The sequence below is a fragment of the Schizosaccharomyces pombe genome (assembly GCF_000002945.2).
Source record: "Schizosaccharomyces pombe strain 972h- genome assembly, chromosome: II".
Classification (NCBI taxonomy): domain Eukaryota; kingdom Fungi; phylum Ascomycota; class Schizosaccharomycetes; order Schizosaccharomycetales; family Schizosaccharomycetaceae; genus Schizosaccharomyces; species Schizosaccharomyces pombe.
In genome coordinates this window covers 883,958-904,076 of record NC_003423.3, presented here as the reverse complement: position 1 = coordinate 904,076, position 20,119 = coordinate 883,958, and the positions used below count along the sequence as shown (strand labels likewise).

The 20,119-nt window shown below is 34.8% G+C and overlaps 9 protein-coding genes, 17 long non-coding RNA genes and 2 other non-coding genes across 28 annotated transcripts; 14 read left to right on the top strand and 14 right to left on the bottom strand.

The window, feature by feature from the left end:
* The first annotated feature begins 293 nt into the window (after positions 1-293).
* On the top strand, positions 294-1,160 carry mxr2 (peptide-methionine (R)-S-oxide reductase Mxr2). The gene has a single exon (NM_001021263.3). It carries the CDS (start codon positions 505-507, stop codon positions 919-921), a length of 417 nt encoding a protein of 138 aa, NP_595356.1. The 5' UTR covers positions 294-504; the 3' UTR covers positions 922-1,160.
* SPOM_SPBC216.03 (uncharacterized protein) lies at positions 1,090-2,402 on the bottom strand. Its single transcript, NM_001021262.3, has one exon. It carries the CDS (start codon positions 2,133-2,135, stop codon positions 1,392-1,394), a length of 744 nt encoding a protein of 247 aa, NP_595355.1. The 5' UTR covers positions 2,136-2,402; the 3' UTR covers positions 1,090-1,391.
* On the top strand, positions 1,333-2,411 carry SPOM_SPNCRNA.4927. Its single transcript, NR_194282.1, has one exon. It is a non-coding gene; the product is annotated as a non-coding RNA (long non-coding RNA).
* Positions 2,412-2,671: 260 nt separating this feature from the next.
* On the top strand, positions 2,672-6,185 carry SPOM_SPNCRNA.1397. The gene has a single exon (NR_150276.1). It is a non-coding gene; the product is annotated as a non-coding RNA (long non-coding RNA).
* num1 (dynein-anchoring factor Num1) lies at positions 2,714-6,021 on the bottom strand. Its single transcript, NM_001021261.3, has one exon. The coding sequence runs from the start codon at positions 6,000-6,002 to the stop codon at positions 3,096-3,098; it is 2,907 nt and encodes a 968-aa protein (NP_595354.1). The 5' UTR covers positions 6,003-6,021; the 3' UTR covers positions 2,714-3,095.
* SPOM_SPNCRNA.566 lies at positions 2,870-3,424 on the top strand. Its single transcript, NR_150936.1, has one exon. It is a non-coding gene; the product is annotated as a non-coding RNA (long non-coding RNA).
* A 477-nt stretch (positions 6,186-6,662) lies between the features above and the next one.
* Positions 6,663-9,705, top strand: psy2 (serine/threonine protein phosphatase PP4 regulatory subunit 3 Psy2). The gene is made up of 2 exons (NM_001356014.2): positions 6,663-7,655; positions 7,714-9,705. The coding sequence occupies exons 1-2, from the start codon at positions 6,944-6,946 to the stop codon at positions 9,510-9,512; spliced, it is 2,511 nt and encodes an 836-aa protein (NP_001342980.1). The 5' UTR covers positions 6,663-6,943; the 3' UTR covers positions 9,513-9,705.
* Positions 6,713-7,362, bottom strand: SPOM_SPNCRNA.1396. The gene has a single exon (NR_150275.1). It is a non-coding gene; the product is annotated as a non-coding RNA (long non-coding RNA).
* SPOM_SPNCRNA.4926 lies at positions 7,961-8,267 on the bottom strand. The gene has a single exon (NR_194281.1). It is a non-coding gene; the product is annotated as a non-coding RNA (long non-coding RNA).
* Positions 9,106-9,617, bottom strand: SPOM_SPNCRNA.4925. The gene has a single exon (NR_194280.1). It is a non-coding gene; the product is annotated as a non-coding RNA (long non-coding RNA).
* Positions 9,706-9,715: 10 nt separating the features above from the next.
* erg1 (squalene monooxygenase Erg1) lies at positions 9,716-11,917 on the bottom strand. Its single transcript, NM_001021259.3, has one exon. It carries the CDS (start codon positions 11,396-11,398, stop codon positions 10,025-10,027), a length of 1,374 nt encoding a protein of 457 aa, NP_595351.1. The 5' UTR covers positions 11,399-11,917; the 3' UTR covers positions 9,716-10,024.
* On the top strand, positions 10,019-12,256 carry SPOM_SPNCRNA.4924. Its single transcript, NR_194279.1, has one exon. It is a non-coding gene; the product is annotated as a non-coding RNA (long non-coding RNA).
* On the bottom strand, positions 11,981-13,170 carry SPOM_SPNCRNA.332. The gene has a single exon (NR_150740.1). It is a non-coding gene; the product is annotated as a non-coding RNA (long non-coding RNA).
* Positions 12,470-14,738, bottom strand: SPOM_SPNCRNA.1395. The gene has a single exon (NR_150274.1). It is a non-coding gene; the product is annotated as a non-coding RNA (long non-coding RNA).
* Positions 13,734-13,961, top strand: SPOM_SPBC713.14C (uncharacterized protein; the record flags this gene model as incomplete). The annotated part of the gene is made up of 1 exon (NM_001431016.1): positions 13,734-13,961. The coding sequence occupies one exon, from the start codon at positions 13,734-13,736 to the stop codon at positions 13,959-13,961; it is 228 nt and encodes a 75-aa protein (NP_001417960.1).
* A 168-nt stretch (positions 14,739-14,906) lies between the features above and the next one.
* Positions 14,907-15,282, bottom strand: SPOM_SPNCRNA.4923. The gene has a single exon (NR_194278.1). It is a non-coding gene; the product is annotated as a non-coding RNA (long non-coding RNA).
* A 154-nt stretch (positions 15,283-15,436) lies between these two features.
* Positions 15,437-16,504, top strand: pmp3 (plasma membrane proteolipid Pmp3). Its single transcript, NM_001021258.3, has 2 exons — positions 15,437-15,564; positions 15,935-16,504. The coding sequence occupies exons 1-2, from the start codon at positions 15,535-15,537 to the stop codon at positions 16,076-16,078; spliced, it is 174 nt and encodes a 57-aa protein (NP_595350.2). The 5' UTR covers positions 15,437-15,534; the 3' UTR covers positions 16,079-16,504.
* Positions 15,557-15,856, bottom strand: SPOM_SPNCRNA.4922. The gene has a single exon (NR_194277.1). It is a non-coding gene; the product is annotated as a non-coding RNA (long non-coding RNA).
* Positions 16,010-16,251, bottom strand: SPOM_SPNCRNA.4921. The gene has a single exon (NR_194276.1). It is a non-coding gene; the product is annotated as a non-coding RNA (long non-coding RNA).
* On the bottom strand, positions 16,430-17,584 carry tim16 (TIM23 translocase complex subunit Tim16). The gene is made up of 2 exons (NM_001021257.3): positions 17,413-17,584; positions 16,430-17,347 (listed from the first exon to the last, which is right to left on the bottom strand). The coding sequence occupies exons 1-2, from the start codon at positions 17,459-17,461 to the stop codon at positions 17,010-17,012; spliced, it is 387 nt and encodes a 128-aa protein (NP_595349.1). The 5' UTR covers positions 17,462-17,584; the 3' UTR covers positions 16,430-17,009.
* SPOM_SPNCRNA.4920 lies at positions 16,570-16,817 on the top strand. The gene has a single exon (NR_194275.1). It is a non-coding gene; the product is annotated as a non-coding RNA (long non-coding RNA).
* SPOM_SPNCRNA.4919 lies at positions 16,927-17,530 on the top strand. The gene has a single exon (NR_194274.1). It is a non-coding gene; the product is annotated as a non-coding RNA (long non-coding RNA).
* A 167-nt stretch (positions 17,585-17,751) lies between the features above and the next one.
* Positions 17,752-17,962, top strand: SPOM_SPNCRNA.4918. The gene has a single exon (NR_194273.1). It is a non-coding gene; the product is annotated as a non-coding RNA (long non-coding RNA).
* On the bottom strand, positions 17,764-19,162 carry SPOM_SPBC713.09 (uncharacterized protein). The gene is made up of 2 exons (NM_001021256.3): positions 19,077-19,162; positions 17,764-19,035 (listed from the first exon to the last, which is right to left on the bottom strand). Exons 1-2 carry the CDS (start codon positions 19,116-19,118, stop codon positions 17,890-17,892), a joined length of 1,188 nt encoding a protein of 395 aa, NP_595348.1. The 5' UTR covers positions 19,119-19,162; the 3' UTR covers positions 17,764-17,889.
* Positions 18,631-19,640, top strand: SPOM_SPNCRNA.4917. Its single transcript, NR_194272.1, has one exon. It is a non-coding gene; the product is annotated as a non-coding RNA (long non-coding RNA).
* SPOM_SPNCRNA.4916 lies at positions 19,423-19,642 on the bottom strand. Its single transcript, NR_194271.1, has one exon. It is a non-coding gene; the product is annotated as a non-coding RNA (long non-coding RNA).
* A 39-nt stretch (positions 19,643-19,681) lies between these two features.
* On the top strand, positions 19,682-20,110 carry SPOM_SPNCRNA.1394. The gene has a single exon (NR_150273.1). It is a non-coding gene; the product is annotated as a snoRNA primary transcript (small nucleolar RNA).
* snR3 lies at positions 19,745-19,911 on the top strand. The gene has a single exon (NR_197142.1). It is a non-coding gene; the product is annotated as a box H/ACA small nucleolar RNA snR3 (small nucleolar RNA).
* Positions 20,111-20,119: the final 9 nt, after the last annotated feature.

The following is a 20,119-nucleotide window of genomic DNA, read 5'->3' as shown; positions in this document are numbered from 1 at the left end:
TGAATTTTTTGACTTTTGATGTGATTATAATGGTCAATAAACAAAAAAAAAAGTTATTGTTGAAAGGTAGTAGGAGAGAAAATAAGCTATTTTACGGCTAATAAAAGAAGAAATGAGTTTTAATTCAATTATTTCTTAAATAAATAATAAGAAAATATTGAAAAGATAAGTTATAATCGCACATCCTAGTTCTCATTGACTATAGCGTCAGTGGAGCGTCATACGCAGGGCATTGGTTCACTAGATCGCGGATTCTTCTGTGTTTTATACTTACTAAGCAGTTTTTACTTGGTACCTACCTATTCACATAAATAGTGGTCAAAAAGTCGTTTACTTACTTGAAAATTTTTGTAGTGCCAGTTGTGGTACATATCGTCTTGTGTTTTCATGAAAAAAGTGATTACTACACACTTTTCAATCTGTGGAAATACGAAGTTTACGAATCTTTTGAAACGTGCATATAACGTCTCCTACCCTGTCCAAAACGTCAAAAATAATACAAAGATGGGATTTCCATTGGAAAAAAGCGAAGATGAATGGAAAAAGGAGCTAGGTCCTGAGAAGTATCGAATTATGAGACAAAAGGGTACTGAGCACCCAGGTGCAGGACGATTCACTCATCAGTTCCCTAAACAGGGCGTTTTTGTTTGCGCTGCATGTAAAGAGCTTCTTTATAAAGCTAGCACAAAGTTTGAAAGCCATTGTGGATGGCCTGCGTTTTTCGATAATTTACCTGGAAAGGTGAAACGCATTGAAGACAACTCTTATGGAATGCATCGTGTAGAAGCAGTTTGTGCCAACTGTGGTGGTCATTTAGGCCATATTTTTAAAGGAGAAGGTTATTCTAATCCTACTGACGAACGCCATTGTATAAATTCGGCGAGTTTGGAATTCCATAATGAGGCAACAAATGACAATTGAACTAGATTATGCTTAATATTTCTGTATTTTCTTTATTAGATGTTAGCACCAGTTCGAATTGTTTGTGCTTGATGTACGGCTATTATTTTATTTAAAGTTGCTTGTTCACGTTTTGGTTAACTTCAATAAAATGCATTTACTTTTAACATTTTAAACTAATATATTTTGTTTTCAAAGAGTGTAGTAATCTCTAGGTCAGAAATTAGATTTACTAGCCGTATGTTATAACTAAGCTGCTTATGCCAAAGTTAATAAACGATAACACAATGTTTACACTACCTGATATGATCTTCCATTTATTTCAACTATAAAGGGTATAACTAAAGTATCCCTCACTTAAATATTTATTAATTTGCGTACGCTTCATAGGTCATTGAAAAATTTTCGTTCTTTTTTCAGAAGATTTTAAGAAAGGAGTAAAAGATGCGTGGACTACAATAATACGCGAAGGATCCGAAAATGTCATTACATTATACTGAATAAGTATAGGATGATTCTCCTTTTACGACGAATCCAGCAATGGCTTTATATATTGGCACATTTCCATCCGTCATGTCAACCACCAAATGGATGGACTGATTATCAAGAGCGAACAGTAGTACAGTACGCGCGACGTTTTCACGAGACATCATACAATTTATGGATATCTTACCCAATGCAACTTTTCCAGAACCCTTCTCGTCTGTCATACCAGAAGGACGTAAAATCGTCCAATCAATATCACTAGAGCGTCGCACTAATTCCTGATCCGCTAGGTACTTGTAATGGTAATAAGTTCCAATTGACTGATGTATTTTCTCACTTAGCTCTATATCAGCAGCCGTATAGTAAGGAGGAGGAGGTTGGCTCATATCACGATTATCTATCGCAGATATCATAATTAAGCGTCGAATACCAGCTATCCTCATAGCATCATAAACTTTTATAGCACCTTCATAATCGACGGCTCTTGTTCGTTCAGGGCCGCCTTTACCTCCTGCACCGGCTGCAAATATAACAACATCAGGGTGTATTTCAGCTAAAAACTGAGCAATATCATTAGGCGTCGCCTTCTCAAGTGAACAGACAGAAGTTCTGCCATGCACTTTTTCAATGTCTTCATTCTGAACATAATCACGTACAACATTGTAAACTATATGGCCAGCTTCTGTAGCAATTTTAGTAAAAAGCAAGGCCACCTTTCCATGCCCTCCAAAAACAACAAAAACAGTCATTTCTTACAAAATAAAAATGCTGACGATGATTTCTTTAACCGTTGGGAATCAAGAATCCAATATATCCTTCTCCCTTATTGAAAAAGGAACTTAATTAGCTGATCCTTTGAATAAAAGCAATGGCAATTGTTAAAATGAGTAATTTTTAGAATTGGAAATGCTGTGTATCTGTCAAACCCCTCTTAAAAAAAGAAAGGAATAAGGAAAATGAAAACAATCTACAAAATTGAATCGAAGAGACACACCACAGGGAATGAGCAAAAGCACGGTTTACCTAATTAGTAGTACCGAGTTAATTATGTGACGTTTTCAGTTTTTGTATGGTAAGCTCTAATAGTTTTAACATGATGTAACGATGCAGTAAAATAACTAGCCAGATATATTGTGCTCTTTTTAACTTTCGCTAAAAGTTCTTGGGGTAATACACGGAAAGTGCATCTGGGCACTAAAATCATTTAACAGGTTGCTTATTATTCATTCAGTAATTGAAAGTCGCCCAGATTTGTTATGTTTACCAGTAATAGCAATGTTTAATTCTTTGCACATAAAACTCCGTCAAGGTTAAGTCTGAATCTTCTTTTGCTTATACGGGATAATTTGTTTTGATAAAACTAACATTATCGATGTTACCTTTAAACGTTAGTCGTCTTTTGTTTGCTATTTAAATGTCTCGTATGATAAATTGATTGATTAAAAATGAATTGTATAGAAAGAGCAATTTTTTCGACAAAATAGGAAAGTATATCATCCTCATTAGTGCATGTCGAATTGCAATAAAGCTTGATCGTATAAACCTCATTTACAAAACTGATTAAGACATTTGATTCTTAGTTGTTTACAGTGGTTTAATATCTTTCTATTTGATGCCGCTTAATAAAAACAATTGGTATAACTTTAAAAGTTGTTAGGGAATATTGAAACAGTTTACTTTAAAACTTATAAGCAATGACTGAAACATGCTTAAATGCCGGGCTTAGTATCAAAGATAGCCTTATGATTTATTTGTTTGATAGCTTGAACCCAGATATTGTGAATTTTCTTGCTTTTCGCTTTTAAGACGATGGGCTTATCAGTTGTCTGCATCACAATAACTTCATTATGTAAATTGGCGTTCTTTAAGGCATCTGGGGCTTTTATAATAGTCATTCCCTTAATTTTCACAGACTTGACTTGATTTTTCCTTCCTTTTTCAATAAATGGATTTGTTTTAGACCAGCACAGCATTTCACAATGCGGGTTAATCCAAAAATAGCGCCAATGACTCTTTTTAAACATTTTGAAACTCTCACTTCTCGGGTACTTCATCATTTCGTTTCCCATCATGACATGTTTCATCAATTTGTTCACAGAATTTGCATTACAAGTTGAAGAAGATAAACCTGATAGATTCAAATTATCTCTGCATTTTTTCGTATTTGTTTTGCTTTTGAGATTATTGCGAGGTAAGGTGAATACGTCTGACACCGTCGACAAGGAAATAGAAATCGTCGTAGCCGTACTTCTTGCTTTCAATTGACGTGCTGATTGCGAGGAATCATGCCGAGTTTTTTCAACTTCAGCTGTTGGATAAGTACGAGTATTCTTAGGTGCAGACGGATAAGTTGACGCCTCCCAATTATTATGTTTTGTAAAGTCTTTGAAAAGCATTGAGGAAGTTCCGTTTGAATGTCTTGAAGACATATTAATGTCCAAAGTAACATCAGAAGTTTCCAATGATTGACGTGAAGCAATTGAACGATTCTTAAACATCGAGGATTGAGCAATTTTTTCCCATTGTTCCCAGTCATGCTCTTGATATGGGATCTTTCGAGGAAAAACTGCCTTGCCTTGCCTCATACAATTCATAGATCCATTGGAACATAGCTTTTTCGAATTCCTAACATTACTGTGGGAAATATCCGTAGATAATCTAAAATTCTTAAATTCAGCTATTTCTGGATTACTATAGTGGCGCAACCTCCGACGAGGAATCGAGCAGTCAATAATAGCGCTAGTTAATTTTCTTTTCAACCTCGTGGTAGCAACATTTGAAAGCGCATCGGTCCTTAGAATGACACTATTAGCTGATGTGTCATTTACTTCATTTTTTATTAAGGAAAAAACAGAGCTGATAAATTCCATATTCTTTTGCAGATTCCACTGCATGGAGATTGTATTTGCACCACATACAAAGTCTTTGACATTTTTTAGACAACAGAAGTGATTCTCCAGAATATCATGTTGTATACGGTTTAATACATGATTTCCATAGGAATTTAAAATAGGTTTAACAAGCCTATAAGAGGAGACGCGATTGTTTAAATAATTTTCACGTCCACCTTTGTTTAATGCAGGCAGGTAAGAAACATCACGTTCGTAAATAGAAGAATGATTTAAAATGTTTTCTTTTAGTTTGAAATTAGCAAATTTTTCAGTATCTTTCAAATGCATCTCAGTACTTGCAGACATGTCGCATTTTGAAGAATTCGTATCTATAGGAAATTTTTGGCGAGGTTCAAATTGAGCCAATTCAAAAATTTCCTGGCGATCTGAGCTTTTAGTCGGTTTGAAAAGTTTAATGACTTGTTTATTTTTTGAGTCAATATCTTTTATTGAAATTTGAGAGGTGAGAGATTGAAAGAATGACTGAATAAGATGATTCAGAGAAAGTGGGTACAAGCAAGAAAGCTGAAAAAGGCCCAAGTTACTTTTCAGCGCCTTTTGTAGTTGCTGATAAGACAAAAGGAAGCAAATAAACTCATCATCTCTGTCGGTTTCATCTTCGATGTCTATAGAGTTTTCTGGTGATACTGCCTTGTTCAGAGACCTGATTGATTTCTTTATGTCAGCTTTTGTGTTTTCAATTATTTCCGATGATAAATTTGGAGACGGTGTTTTAGTATCGTCAGCTACCAAATGATTTACACTCACTAACTCCTGTTTTGCTAAATTGATGGATTTGAGAACGGCCGATGATTGAGATACCGAAGTTTGTACATTGGATTCCAACGACAAAAAAGGATCTATTGGAAAATCGTGTTTCTCTTCTTGCTCCGCATCAAAAGATGAACTATCAAAATACTTATCCGAGGAAGACTCCAAAAATACAGAATCGTCGTTTTCATCCTCAGTTACCAAAGTATTTTTAGAATCTTCACTTTCATCTATAGTTTCGCCTTTTTCGGCATTCAGTTGAAGCTCGTGAAGGCAAATTCTTAAATTTGTTAATTCCAATGTCAGTTTGTTCTTCTCATCGTTAAGTGAAACGGTCAAAGACTCTACTTCTGTCAATTTTTTCATTAATCCTTGTAGTCTTTGTTCAAGCAAATCCCTTTGTCCTTGCACCTTAGTCTTCTCTTTCATAAGTGTTTTCATGTTTGAAGAAAGTAGATCAAGTTGCTTGATTAAATGGGCATTATCCACTGACAACTTTTTATGCAAATCTTCTTTCTCTGACAGTTGCAGCCTTAAATACCGCAACTGTTGCAGAAGGTTTAAGCCAATGTTAGTAGCATATTGTAGATTGGTTTCAGTAACTGAATATTGATCTACTTGAGAAGACTCACTGAAGCAATTTGTGTTCTTCCTTCTTTCAATTGCAATGTCTTGACGTTGAATAGTAAGCATCTCCGTAATTCTCACCTCCTCCTCCGCTAAATTTTTTTCCAAGTCGCGTAATTTATATCGATTATCAAATTTGTTATTAAAATATGTTTTATTTTCCTTTTGAACCACTTGGTCTTTAATTTCTTGTTCGATTTTTCGTGTTTCACAAAGAATGCTTTCCTCTAACGCTTTCGCATAAGCAAGCTTTATTTTTGCACTTTCATTTCTATTTTTTAAATCAATTGAATATAATTCCACCTCGTTATCTTGTTTTTTCTCCATGAAGGATCAGTATATGTTTTGGTAAGCTCAACTCTCTTTGTCTTTTATATATCGATAAACTCGTAAGCATGCATATCGCAACAGTCATCGTCTTGAATACATAATTTTTATTTCTGGAATTATATCAATTCAATTCGTGTTCTCATTTGGCAAATTTCTCGTATTACGCTTTAACAATAAAACTTAGTAAAAGCAAAAAAACTGTATTTATATTGATGCATTTGCTAGAGTACTTGAATATCTAGCGAAGCTTTAGCAGCTTTCAATATATATATCGGTATAAATACCATTAGTTTGTACTTAAAAATTAACTATTACTTTACAAATGTACCCTGAGCCTCATGATTGACTTGCAAAAAATTGATTTGACGAGGCTACACATGTGTTTAGACAATAATTAACTTTATTTATATTCATATTTAGTTTATTTACTATTTCGAAAAGATTTAAATGCTAATTGTAGACAGTATAAAACGTTTAAAACACAACTCGATATAAGGATTGATTACAGCATATACACCGAGCGGTGAAGTACTCATCGTTAAAATGCATAACGTCCGTTAATGATATTGTTGTAAACAGATACCGAATTACAATGAAAAATAGTGACTGAAAGCACCACGATCACGTATATAATAGTTATTTGACTCTATAAAGAACATAATTCTGCCATAACACTTCAAAATTATGCACGTGAAATATACATAGTACACTGCTTAACAAATCTATTTGTTATATTTTAGGCAAACCAAATAATTAAGTAAAGCGGCATTGCCATTTAATGAGAAATACATTTATTAATAATTACAATCTTGGTGCAATCTACGGTATTGCATTCATTCACCACCACGTTTGAATTTCGTCTTCACTTTTGAAAATTTGGTGACGAACGCCAACGTCGTAAATTCGAAGCTGACGTCTACCCTTAATCCGCCGTAGAAATGGATTCTACGAAGGAAGAGGAAGATTTAAATAATAATATTGATGAAATTTCAGATGGAGAAAATGAAGAAGAGGAATTAGACGAAGCAATTGCAGCTGCATTGCAGAAGATCGAAGTGCCATCGATTCCCAGACGTGTAAAAGTGTACGAAATGGAAGATGAAAACTGGGTAGACTGTGGCACCGGTTATTGCGATGGAAAAATAGAGGGACCGTTGGCTTATTTCATTGTGCGTTCAGAAGCTGATAATGAAACCATCCTTTTGAAAACACAATTGATTGCGGAAGATATATACAGCCGTCAAGAAGAAACTCTCATAGTCTGGCAAGAATTGAATGGTACTGATCTTGCTTTAAGCTTTCAAGAATCTAGCGGTTGTATAGACATGTGGATGTTTTTAGCAAATGTTCAAAAGGCAATATCATCGGTAACTAGAAGTTACTCCAACGATGATATATTGACGGATGAGGGGGCGCTTAATGAAAACTACCTAAACACGGTCGATCTTCCAGCCCCAGAGCTTGCTAATTTAAAAGAAATTGAAGAAGCAGTATATGGATATATGCAGTCTATTCAATCAAGAGATAGTTTGGTTCGTTATGTTTCAAATGAAAATTATATTGATAGACTTATTGAACTTTTTCCTCTGTGTGAGGATCTAGAGAATACAGATGACCTTCATCGATTGTGTTCCATAATAAAAAGCTTTGGTATGTTAATCTACTTTATACTTTTTAGATTCGTTAAATCCTTGCTAATCGCTGTCAGTGCAATTGAACGACGCCCCTTTACTCGAATCGTTGTTCTCTAATGATGAAAAGCTAATGTGTGTAGCTGGTATTCTCGAATACGATCCGGAATTCCCCAATATCAAAGCGAACCATCGGGAATATTTAATGGATTCCAAAAAGTTTAAGCAGGTGGTTCCCATTCAGGATCCACGGATTCTTGCAAAAATTCACCAGACATTTAAGCTTCAGTATCTAAGGGATGTTGTCGTTTCAAGGATTGTTGACGAACCCTCCTTTTCGGTGCTAAATTCATTTATCTTCTTTAACCAGGCTGATATTATTCAATACCTTCAAACAAATGAAAAATTTTTACATGAACTGTTTAGCATTTATGTGAATGAAGGCGAGGATGATCAACGCAAGCAAGACGGTATATTCTTTATTCAGCAGGTTTGCAACATCGCTAAAGGGCTACAATTCCAGTCCTGCTCTGCATTATTTGCTACTTTCGTTAAATTTAATCTTCTGAAAGCTTTGGATTATGCAATGTCACATGAGAACAATTCCGTTCGAAATGCTGGTTCCGATATTTTGGTGTCTATTATTGATCATGAACCTGCCATCGTTTGGCAAAAGTTTGATCAAGATCGCAAGGACGCTTCTTCTTCATTGAGCAATGCTCACGTTTCCCAACATTCGTTGCTTTCCAATTTAATTAACATTTTGCATAAAGAATCAAATCCTGGAGTACTTGCTCAAATTTCTGAAGCTTTTAAAATGCTACTAAGTTTACCTGGTAGCTATGCATACAATAATCCTTACAGAAATGCTGATGGAAATGTTCGAAATAAAACCGATAACATTATTGGAATTAATTTTATTGAAAATTTTTATGATAACTCTTTTAATATGCTTGCTGCTCCTTTATTGGAGCTGGAAAATGTATCGAGTTTAGATGTTAAAAAGCTTGATATGTATATGCATTTGTGTGAGCTTTTTTGTTATTTTTTTCGTATACACGATTATTGGTCTCGTCGTTTTGATACATATAAAACCCTTACATCAAAAGTGGCTCTATTACTATACAGCGATAGAAAATATGTTGTTTTGAGCGCCCTTAGATTTATTCGCTCTTGTTTGGCCGCTCGTCAGTCAGAAATGTCCTTGATCATGTTAGAAACTGACACATACGGAAAAGTTCTGGACTTGATGTTAAAGGTCAAAGACCAAACTAATTTAGTCAACTCAGCTGCTTTAGAGTTTTTTGAATTTTTAAGATCCGAGGGATCTGAAGATACACTGGATTATCTCAATAAAAACTATCGACCACAGCTGGAATCTTTAAATAATCTCAGTACTTTTTCTGAGCTTTTAAATATAATAGATGGCTTAAGCTCTGACTCAAGAAGCCCTAAAACTGTTGGGACTCATGAATCAAATAGTTATGAATTTGACGGTGCCTCCAATAATAACCAACGTGTTGGAGACGACGTATCCAAAGATTGGGAAATACAGCAAGATTTTTCTATTGAAAACGATACTGAATTATCAGAAAAAGTTGGACAACGTACTGTTCTTGATTCTATAGCCCCTGCTGAGCTAAATATTGAAGACAGTTGCGAGCAGCCAAAGCAACCTATATTAGAGGATCGTTATTTCCTTGAGTCTGCAGTTTATGATACCTCTGCAGAATCTTCAGGTATTAATGTTTCAAACACCCGTTATTCTAAAAGGAAATCGGATTTCCAAGTTGATGATCAGCAAGCTGATGATGAATCACCAAAAAAGAGACTCTCTATCGATTCAAGTTCTGCCCAGAATGGCTACGCTTCCTAGAAGATGAACATAAAAAGGGAAGCTCCAAAAACTCTAGAAGATTGTAATGCAAGTGAATCATCATATGGACATCGTATTTTTGTTCCCGGGTTTATCATTGTTTTGAAAACTCATCTGTATAATATAAACGATTTGGGTTGTTCATTAAGGGACTTTTAAAATAATAAATACCAATTTTCATGTTACTATCGTGGTCTTGTAGTCTCGGGATAATTGTTTACTTAACGCTGACGAATAATTGTACTTAGTAGGCTTAAAAATTAAAAAAAAGTATTTTATATTAAAACGGCAATTTATAACTCTTGAAAAACAGAGGGATTTATATAATAAACAAAAAGAGTGTGAAGTCATTACAAACTTGAACCCAACTCTATCTAAAACTATTTCTTTAAAAACAACGACGTACCAAACAAGGCAAAAACCAAATAGCTATCAGTGATTGCCAAGACAATCATAATCAACCAATTCATAAATCAAAAATAATTTAATTTTAATGAACTGATTCTGCAAACTTAGGATGACATTTCGCTAAGGATATAAGGGATAATTACTAGCGAAGCTTGTAAGAAAATCAATAAGGATTCGATGATACGGACGGGCATAAGCAAAGCAGGACCAGACAAGACATATTGGTAAATACCATAGAGACAGACGGCATAGAAGTGGCCGATAAGATGAGAAGGGCTATGGTCTAAACCGCCTAATAAACGAATGGGACCTTCAACACAATTACCTCCACGCTTGAAGTAATCGATACAGCCCGATTCAAGAGCCTTCATATAGCGATTTTTAGGGGTAAACAATTTGTACAAAGCAATGGAAAGAACGTTGATTACAAAACTGTAACCCTTACGCTTCCAATGGAATTTGTTCATTTGGTTTAAAATGCGCTCGTAGTCTAGAAGATCGGGAACAGCGGAAGGGGAAATGAATCGGGAAAGAAGATAGGCATCGTGAAAGCAAACAGTCATACCACCGCCGGTAAGGGGATGGCGCATATTGTTTGAATCGCCAACGAGGATCATACCTTTGGTACGGTTGACAGTGGGGGGTAAAAATTGGTTAGGCATGGACCTAAGACGATCGTTATAAACAGCGGCCTTGAGGGAAGGGCGAAGCTTTTCGGGCATGTTTGGGACGCATGATTCTAAAACGTATTTTTTAAGAGTCTCCATGGGGGGTAAATTCTTACCAGGGTAGTTGATTAAGATACGAGCTTCAGTAGAGGAAATTGGGTAAAGGACCATAGGAGCAACCTTGCTTAAAATTACATGACCACGACCAGGAGCGATGTAATCGGGATTGGTCAAAATCAAGCCCAAGAAGTGATCGGTGACTTGGATAGGGTGATCGATGAAAGCCTTTCTAAATTTGGAAAAGCAACCATCACAAACAATGGTCAAGGGAGCCTTGTACTCGACAGGGGACTCGGACTTTTTAGAACTGGTAACAACACCGGTAATCACCTCACCAGTTTCATCGCGTAAAAGTTCATTGACGGTGGCCTCGGTTACAGTGACGTTGGGGGTGCTTGTAAGTGCTTTACGAAGGTTCATGACAAAGCGACCATAATGGAAACCAATTCCTTGGTATGCACCGCCATTGGGCTTGCTGGGGTAAGGAACGGAAACGTTTGAATCGCCATAAAAGATTTGATAGCCAGAAGTCCATTGACCGTCAATGCCTTCGACAGCATCGGCGATGCCGATCTTCTCTAAGGCTTCAATACCACCTGGTTGAAGCAATTCACCAACAATTCTATCGGGTTCAGACATATCACGTTCCAAAACCAACACTTTTCTGCCTTGGCGGCCCAAAGCGGCGCCCAAAGCACAGCCGGTGATACCGGCACCAATAATAATAATATCAGCGTCTTGAGTTGCCATTGTGGATAATCAAGAAAGAATAGAATAACAAATAAAATAAAGTAAAAGAGATACTGATGAAAAATACTTGAAAAAAAAAGGAATGAATGAATGTGAAACAAGAGAAGTTCTTGCAACAGACACTGGGATTACAATTCAAGTAGGTTTACTAAAGGTAAAAGAAACGAATCGAATCAACGATCCAAGACAGACAAAATTGCAAAGGCAAAAAGTAAAGAAAACTACACACAGAGAAACAGGAACAACGAGAACACGCGAGGAAACACACAACTTGAAGAGAGAAAAGACGTGTGTGTATGTGTGTACTAAGCAAGATCAACCAACAAAGACGTTAAGAGAGATTGCTCAAAATCACAAAATGATATTCAACGAAGGAAATTAGGCAATACAACCTACAACCAGACAGTACGTTCGGCTTTATTATAAGAACGGAACGAAGGCGAGCGAAAGCACTTGGCGAATGCCTTTCAACGAGTAAGGAAGAAACTTGTGGAAGCAGGAATCGGTAGCACCGCTGATAGGATGGCGTGGAGCTAACTTTGGTGATTTTATAGGTCGACAAGACCCCATAGGGTTAGGGTTTTGAACTATGAAGGAAGTTAGTTGAGGGAGGGCTGAGCAAAAACAGACCATATTGTCGCAAAGCAAAAATAAAAGTAGCCAATCAACGGCTCAAAAATGACCGATCGCCGAAATCAAACGTAGCGTAGCGAGGAAGAGAGGTATCGCCGATTTCGCAACGCATTTAACAATAGTATGATATGCTGCTTTAGTGCAATGATAGCGCAAGTTTGAATGGATTGTATTAAATGGGAAATAGATGAATGAATGAATGAAAAAAAAAAGAGTCAGTGAATAGGAAATACAATAAAATAAACAATTAGAATGTTTTTTTCTTTTCTTTTGTTTTACTTTTTTTTTTGGGCATACAGAATGAGTTGTTTAAAACTTTTGATTGAATGAAAACAGCAAAGGTGATTGATGAAGCTTGAATGCAAAACAATACAAACAGCCTAAAGTAGATAAACTCGAGAGCAAATGAATAATTATTTAAACAATGTAAACATTTTTCAACTATTATTTTATTTATTAAAACATCGGAAGGGTATGCGTTAAAGTAGATGAAAGAGAATTATTTTTTTATTATTTATATTTTTTATTTACGACCTTTTTCAGGTATGGTATAAATTAAAAAAGTAGAATCCTGTAGAAGTGGGATCAATTTGTACTTAGTGGGGGGCAATCGGTATGGTGCTGATTTCAGGTAAAAGTATATTTAGACATATGAGCGTGATTCTATGAGAATGATTCTAAATGAGTATGGAAATGCACCCCACTTTAGATCTCAGTGGGGGTGGTTGAGGAAGACGGTGAGAAGAGCGTATATTGATTTAATTTGCCTTAGTTGCAACATATGAAATGTAAAAATAAAAGTTGGTTACGACAGAGGATATAACGCTACGCAAAGTTTAGATAATAAGATGGAATGGGGTGAAAACGGATTTAGAAGTAAACGAACGATAAATGGGCAGAGGCAATGAGCCATTACAAATGAATTGTAATTCTATGTGTAAGAGGTATGCGACAAATTAAAGAAGTAAGTGTAAAGGAGTGTATGGAGATTGTAGAAACGAAATGGTAGAAGCCAAACAGATGTATAAAATTGATACAAATAAAGTCGAGACATACAATCAGTGCTTAATCTCGGTGCATAAACTCAATGCTTAAGATCAGTGCATAAATTCGGCGCACAAACTCGATGCAATCACTCATACCACACAAGTATATACTCAGATATCCCTGTAAAGCACATCCACTGCCTCTGCATCTCTATATCCTATTTGAGTGTTTTATTCATATATACTGCTTGCATTTACTATGCTCCAGAATAGCGTATCCCGTTGAGCAGTATCCTATCGAGTAGAAATGTATGAGATTTGTCTTGAGAAAATGTGGACCGAATTGAAAAACACTCGAGAGAGAAGATAAAAGCAAAAAAACCAAAAAGCAAGAAAAGAAAAGAAAAGGGAGTAAAAACAAAGAAAAAATAGAAAAAACAAAACGAAACAGTAGAATTTATTATTGCGAAAAAAAAAAAAAGTCATTAATATTAACTGTCATCCCTCGCAAAGATGAAAATTATGAAAATAACAAATGGTAACAACCTACACTACCAGACGATTTACCCTTACCAGATGATTCCCCTTAGCCAGCCGATCGCAGTCTTTCCGCCTTGTTATTTCGTCTGCTTTGCTAGTTTATCAATATCGGGAAGAAAGCACATTTTATTCTTTAATTTTTTTTTTTTTACTTTTTCTACATTTTTTCTTTTAAAATGCAATTTCTTGAAAGACATTTTTCTGTTCTTTTTCCTGTTCTTTTTTTTTTTTCTTTTTACCCTATTTCTTTCGCACCCAACTTTGACTGGTCTACCTACGTTTCTCTGCATTACCCACTAACCCTGCCAAACCACCTAGCACTTATGTCATCTTACACACATCAGTCTCACTGTGGTACCAGTGTTTTTCATCAAGCACAGACACTGGTACATTTACATACATAGCAATGCATCATTTCATACATCCACACATATTCCAAGGGGCTAGTGAGTTGTGTGGCGTTTTAGCATGCAGAAAGTAAAATAGTAGAAAAAGAATTGAAATGAAAATAAGAAAAAAAGATTTAAATAAATAATATCAAATCAGAAAAATGAAATTAAATCCAATCCGACAGAATAAAAAAAAAAAAAAAAAAAAAGAAAAGAAATTCAAAATGCAGTGCAATGCAATACCAAACAATATTTGTAAGAATGCTTCCAAAGTAACGTGCAGTGGCTGGTTCTCCGACTTTGCTGACTGGGCTTCTTTGCGTCGCATCCTTTCGTTTCATTGTCTAGCCTATACTTTGCTTGAAACAAGGTCCGTTCATGCCAGCTCTGCATCGCTTTTTCTTGATTTATTTTCAAAGTGTCCACTTATAAAAATGGAATACGTCCATTTTGTATTGATAACGGCATGTTGATATATTTCTATCGCAAATAATAAATCTACTACGCCCGTCTTTTTCCGCATGCAACATCCATATGTACTCTGTGCTCCACCCGTACTTACGAATTATAGCTGCAGAATGTAGATTTGTTTAACAACGACAAAGTAATATACATAGCTAAAAAAATATAAATATTTCGATATAAATTAAAATGAAAATAAAAACAGAAAAAAAAAGTGTTTTGGTATAAAAATTTTCTTATACACTTTTCAAAATCATTTCCTTCTTTTTTCAAAATCATTTCCTTCTTATTTCGAAATCATTTCCTTCTTTTTGGTTTGAAATAAATTCATTGTTGTTATATGTTAGAGATATAGAAAATTAAATATAATTTAATATAATTAATAATAAAATGATTCTGTTATTTTCCGACCTTTTTTTTTCTTTTTTTCTCTCTCTCTCTCTCTCTCTCTCTCTTTCTATCTTCTTTACTTTAACTATATCTAACCAACTGTTTTAAAAATAATACAACCATTTTATTACTATCCTTGCAAAAATATTTTACGCCTTTCAATCAATAATAATACCTTTTATGAATACCCAGCTAATTCGGTTTGCCTTCATTTTCGACAAGACACTTTTTACCCATACAAAGTTTCGTGTAAACGATGGGCTTAATTCATATTCGTGTAGATTTGCAAACTACTTCATATACTACGTATATGCCTGTACAAACTTGCTCGTTTAAACCAAGTATGCAAGTAAAACCATCAAATAAATTAGAGACAAAGGTAAAGTACCAACAAATGAATCAAACAACCCTTTGGACAACCAAAATGTTTTTTCGGTAAATAATCATTTTACAAGTTGTGTACTTTGTTGCCTTCTCCTGTTTGTATGGTCAAAAGGAGAAATTTCTTTACCTAGTGTCTATCGAGCTTAGAAAATGTTAGCATCATTGCATTCGACAGGATTACGTCACTTATCGCTGGGCCTCTGGCATTTTTTCGTATAAATATACAGCATCACTGGCAACATTTTAAAAATTCCATAACACAACAGAAATCCATACATTTCACACAAAGTTTCGGTATAACCAAAAGTTTTCTTTTTTTATTCCATTTTTTTTTATTCTTTATTAATTAAAAATGGCTTTGACTGGCAGTGATATTTTCAAGGTATGTTTTTCCAGCTCATATATGGAGAAGGTGCAGGATCCTACTGAACTTGGCTTTCATTTTTGATTTGAGTTGATTCGATTTAACTTCTCTTGTTGTTTTGTTTCAACATCTCATGACTTTTTGACTCTGAGCGACTCGTTAATGTTTGAAATGACATGCTTTTAATTGTCGCCTGTCCTGTGTTTATGCTTGCGCTTGTTTTGAATCGCTCACATCGCATTGTTGTTACTAAATCAAATTGATTTCGCCAAGTGTCTTGGTTTCTACTTTCTCTTTTATAGCTACATTTTACTACGAAATTTTTTTTTTTGGTATTATAAAAAAAAAATTTCGCTTCTTTTTGACTCAATGCTAATATATGACACAGGTAATTTTCGCCATTATTCTCCCTCCCTTGGGCGTTTTCTTGGAACGTGGCTGTGGTGCTGACGTTATTATCAACATTCTTCTTTGTTGTCTTGGTTACGTTCCCGGTATTATTCACGCTCTCTATATCATCTTAAAATACTAAGCATCCCTCTATTTCAATCCTCTAATATTTGTTCTTTTCGCTACTTATCATGTTTATAAAGGAAAGTGAAATAGACATGTGTATTCTTTGCTTCTTCTCTTGTCTGTTCTAGGAATTTATTATTCGCTTCATTTAATACCAAATGTTGTGAGGATATCATGGCTTTTGTATTAGTAAACAAAAAAACGGATTTTCTTTACTAAGAAAAAAGTTCAAAATAGTATCACGGTTGTTTGCACTCATTTTTTTTTCCTTTCCCAAAATCGACTGTGCTTAACCATGATATCTTTTTTTATCCATAATTGGGCGAATGATTTTACCGTATACTTTTTGCTATAGCCCAATAGTCTTCTTGTTTTACATAAAAGAATGTTTTATCATTTGCTCAACTGGAACTTATATTCTTTAAATATATTAGTTTAACGGTTCTTTTTTTTGTGTCTTATTCATTATTTGTAACCAAAATGTATTTCAATAGTAGTGTGTAATGATTGATATCTGGGAATAGATTAGATTATTGATCTCTTCATGGTGCCCGCAGCCCAGTCTAACTTTAAGGATTGGCCAGCGACAGTTAAAAGTCGAAAAGTAAGTTTTGGCTTAACCTCAGGCTCTCGTTTGAAGTCAATCCATATCAATGTACATCTCTCATCACATTGACAATATATGGCTCTGGTTTAACGGCATTGAGGGTATGTGGATAGCTAGACTAGTGTTAATTTTCCTTTTATCATAGTACAGGGCATATTCAAAAAAATATGAGGATATCAACCTCCTCACATTTCTTCAACTATTCGTAAACAAAAATATATCCCATTGCTTCTTTTTTTCTTAAAAAAAAAAAAAAGATAGATTCCATTTTACATTAAATTAAGGTAGACGTGTCGGTAAATACGTAGCAATAGCTAGCAACCCAAAATCAAAGAAAGTTTTAAGGTGAACTGGTTGGTTTCGCTGGGGATTGTTCTTGTATTTTTTGATCCAGTTCACTTTTCAATTTTTCATGAGCTCGGAACACTTTGCTCTGGAGGTAAAAAGATCCTCCTTTTTTAGGATCATTAATCTCAAACATTTTTTGAAATCGTTTTTCTAACTCTCCTTCTTCTAATGATTCTGGCTTAATGTTTAAAATGCTACCAGCTTCTTGAATAGTCATTTCACCTCGACGAACAGCAGTTGATGATTTGGAAGCAGCAGCTTGACCAGTACTTTGTTGAGCTGCATTAGCAATCATTTGCTTATAAGCTTGTACAAAAGCTTTGCTCATTACTAATATTGTTAGGGTTTTTAATCTTTTGAATAAATCCTTGATAGGAGAATGGCCACAAACATACCTTGCGAACCAACAATTATAAATCGACCGACAGCCCTTGGAAGCGACATTTTTTAATGTAATATAGTAATTTTGAACAAATAATTATGATAAATGTCTTCCTTTATTTTATTTTCAGACATACACATGCCCTAAACAGGAATTTTCACAAATTTTCTTGTAAAAAGGGTGGTGGTAAAAATTCCTTATAAGGCAGATTTCATATCAAAGAATCTAATACTACTTCCAAATTACAACCTTGATTTAATAATAAGAAGCATAAAGTTCACTATTTTAGACAAAAAAATATTAATATATTATGAATTTGCTTTATATTCTTTACTTTGTTTTACTACTCGTCACAATTCAAAGATCATGTAAACTGATTGTAAATTCAAATCATCTTATTCATTAGGGCTTCTTATACTCGCTGAAACAGTATGGTAATGGAGCTTAAACATAGTGACTTAATAATAAATATCATATTAAAGCTTTAACTTCATACTGAAAAAGGAATGCCGTGAGCACCGGGAAATCCAGTCAATGTCAAGTCAATTGAAACGTTATCGATTACCTCAAAGTTAGTAGGATCTGGAAAAAGTTTCTCGGTCACGGAGCCAGGCTGTTCAAAATGCATCGCTTCAAGTTCCTTCAGCCTTCTTTGACATTCCGCAAACTCAACCATCGCTAGTTTATAACGTTCAACAGCTTCTTCCAAAAGTTGCTTTTCTAAAGCAATGTCCGAAACCTTTTTTTCCAATGAGTTGATCAACTCCTTTTGTTCATGAGTTTGGTTAGCAGTTTTAGAGCCTTCAGAGCTTTGTTCTTTATTTTGCTTTATCGCGGATTTTTCACGCTCCTCAAACTCCTTGAAACGATTATTGAAATTCTCGTTAGCTTCACTGAGTTTCGTGGCACGTTCATTTAAACTTTTCTCATGTTCTTCAACCTTTAATAGACGATTTTCAAGGTCCTTTTCACGTTTTTTAAGATCATCTTCTTTTCCATTCATCTTCAGTTCTCTTTTATTAATCTCATTCTCTCTGATTAACAGTTTTGACTGGAATTCCTCAAGAGCGGCTTCTCTTTTGGATACGAGTGTCTGCTTTCCTTCACTGTCATCCGCATTAGCTTTTAATGTTTCATAATCATAAGTTAAGTCGTTAATGCGTTCTTTTAATTCTTTGATTTTCTTATCCTTTTGTTCATTAAGATCATGCAGGGTTTTTACTTGTTTTTCTAGTTCATCTTTTTCTTGACTGCTTGTACTTCGAGAAGTGACCTCTGTTTCAACGTTCTTTTTTATTTCACCATCAGGCTTGGCTGCTTTATCCTCACTTTCTATTACCGCTAAATCCTCCTTCTCAGGCTTCTCCGCAACCGACTCATCTACAGAATTTTTAACGACATTTTCAGATGTTTCCGGAGACTGAGTAGAAGCATCGCCGGTGGATGCCTCAGCACCTTCAGCTGAAACTACATTCGAAGCAGAAATATCCTCAGTGTTTTCAACTACTTGAGTATTGTCATTGCCTGTAGGCTCATTTACTTGATTATTGCCATCATTAGATTCGCGGTCAACATTATCTTCGGCAACTGAATTTTTAGATTTAGCTTGGCGTTTTTTCTTCTTGACCTCCAGCAACTAGCACTCGTAAGTTAAATGTTACAAAATATTATGCATACCCTTTGTTTAGCTGCAGCTAGCTTTTCTTCACGATCTGACATCTTCAAATTTGATACAAGATGAAAATAAATCAACAGGGAGTTGTAGTGTGGGCAGAATCAGTAAAGTATAGGTAAGTAGGGAAAGTTTGCGTGAGGCTTAACAAGTCCACGGATAACCAAGCATACTAAATAAAGTAGAAACATAAATATAATATATATTTGATGAATGAAAAACTTAAAAAAATGGATTCATATTTTTTATACGCTAGAGAGTATAGGTATATTTTATTACGCTGATTCGGTTTGAAAATGAAGGAAGATACTCTCCAAAGTTAATGCAAGAGCAGAATCCTTTCATTAGTTTTTAAAGATTACTATGTGTATGATAATATTACTGTTTAAAGAGCAAAAGAAAGTAAATACAACCTTTGTTTTCAAGATCGATTCCGTGAATAATAAAAATCAACGTTGGCAACGCTTACAGTTCTTTACAACTTCAAACGGATTAAATAATCCGGTTTATTAAAAGACTCAACTAGCTTTGACTATGCCTATACTAATGAGTTTTTAATCGATCAATATATTATTGTGACTTAGTTCATCTAGCGACTGCTTTTTTTCATAGTCACTATTGAAGTAACAGTATTTTTTTGCTATATAAAGTGGTATTATGGTCACTTTACATTACCGTACTCGCTCAAGACAGTGCGAATAGGAAGGTTTTTTACCCGCATGGTATTTTGCTATGCATTCGTATTTGCTATTCACTGAGCGTATATAAATGAATGGATCTTTTAAGAGCTTGCTAACAAGATAACCTACTTGTACGCGAGTGTCAGAAGGTCCACATATTTGCTATAGATTAAAATTTATTATTACATTTAAAACAGATTCGTTAACAAAGAACCTTTTGAAATTACTTGAGTTAATGGTTTATTCTTTTCGCGAAATTCTATATCGCTGTAATTTGTGTGATCGTAGACTTCCTATTTGTGTTGGATGCGTACTAAAGTTTGCTTGGAATCCTGTTAATACATGTTTTTAAAAACCACTGAAAGTGT

What these genes read in the sequence shown, in the direction of transcription:
- mxr2 (NM_001021263.3), top strand. Translation starts at nt 505, where the DNA reads ATGGGATTTCCATTGGAAAAAAGCGAAGATGAATGGAAAAAGGAGCTA.
- SPOM_SPBC216.03 (NM_001021262.3), bottom strand. Translation starts at nt 2,135, where the DNA reads ATGACTGTTTTTGTTGTTTTTGGAGGGCATGGAAAGGTGGCCTTGCTT.
- num1 (NM_001021261.3), bottom strand. Translation starts at nt 6,002, where the DNA reads ATGGAGAAAAAACAAGATAACGAGGTGGAATTATATTCAATTGATTTA.
- psy2 (NM_001356014.2), top strand. Translation starts at nt 6,944, where the DNA reads ATGGATTCTACGAAGGAAGAGGAAGATTTAAATAATAATATTGATGAA. An exon ending in TTCCATAATAAAAAGCTTTG is followed by an intron (nt 7,656 to 7,713) that starts GTATGTTAATCT and finishes AATCGCTGTCAG; the next exon opens with TGCAATTGAACGACGCCCCT.
- erg1 (NM_001021259.3), bottom strand. Translation starts at nt 11,398, where the DNA reads ATGGCAACTCAAGACGCTGATATTATTATTATTGGTGCCGGTATCACC.
- pmp3 (NM_001021258.3), top strand. Translation starts at nt 15,535, where the DNA reads ATGGCTTTGACTGGCAGTGATATTTTCAAG. An exon ending in CTGGCAGTGATATTTTCAAG is followed by an intron (nt 15,565 to 15,934) that starts GTATGTTTTTCC and finishes TATATGACACAG; the next exon opens with GTAATTTTCGCCATTATTCT.
- tim16 (NM_001021257.3), bottom strand. Translation starts at nt 17,461, where the DNA reads ATGTCGCTTCCAAGGGCTGTCGGTCGATTTATAATTGTTGGTTCGCAA. An exon ending in TATAATTGTTGGTTCGCAAG is followed by an intron (nt 17,348 to 17,412) that starts GTATGTTTGTGG and finishes TAACAATATTAG; the next exon opens with TAATGAGCAAAGCTTTTGTA.
- SPOM_SPBC713.09 (NM_001021256.3), bottom strand. Translation starts at nt 19,118, where the DNA reads ATGTCAGATCGTGAAGAAAAGCTAGCTGCAGCTAAACAAAGG. An exon ending in TAGCTGCAGCTAAACAAAGG is followed by an intron (nt 19,036 to 19,076) that starts GTATGCATAATA and finishes TACGAGTGCTAG; the next exon opens with TTGCTGGAGGTCAAGAAGAA.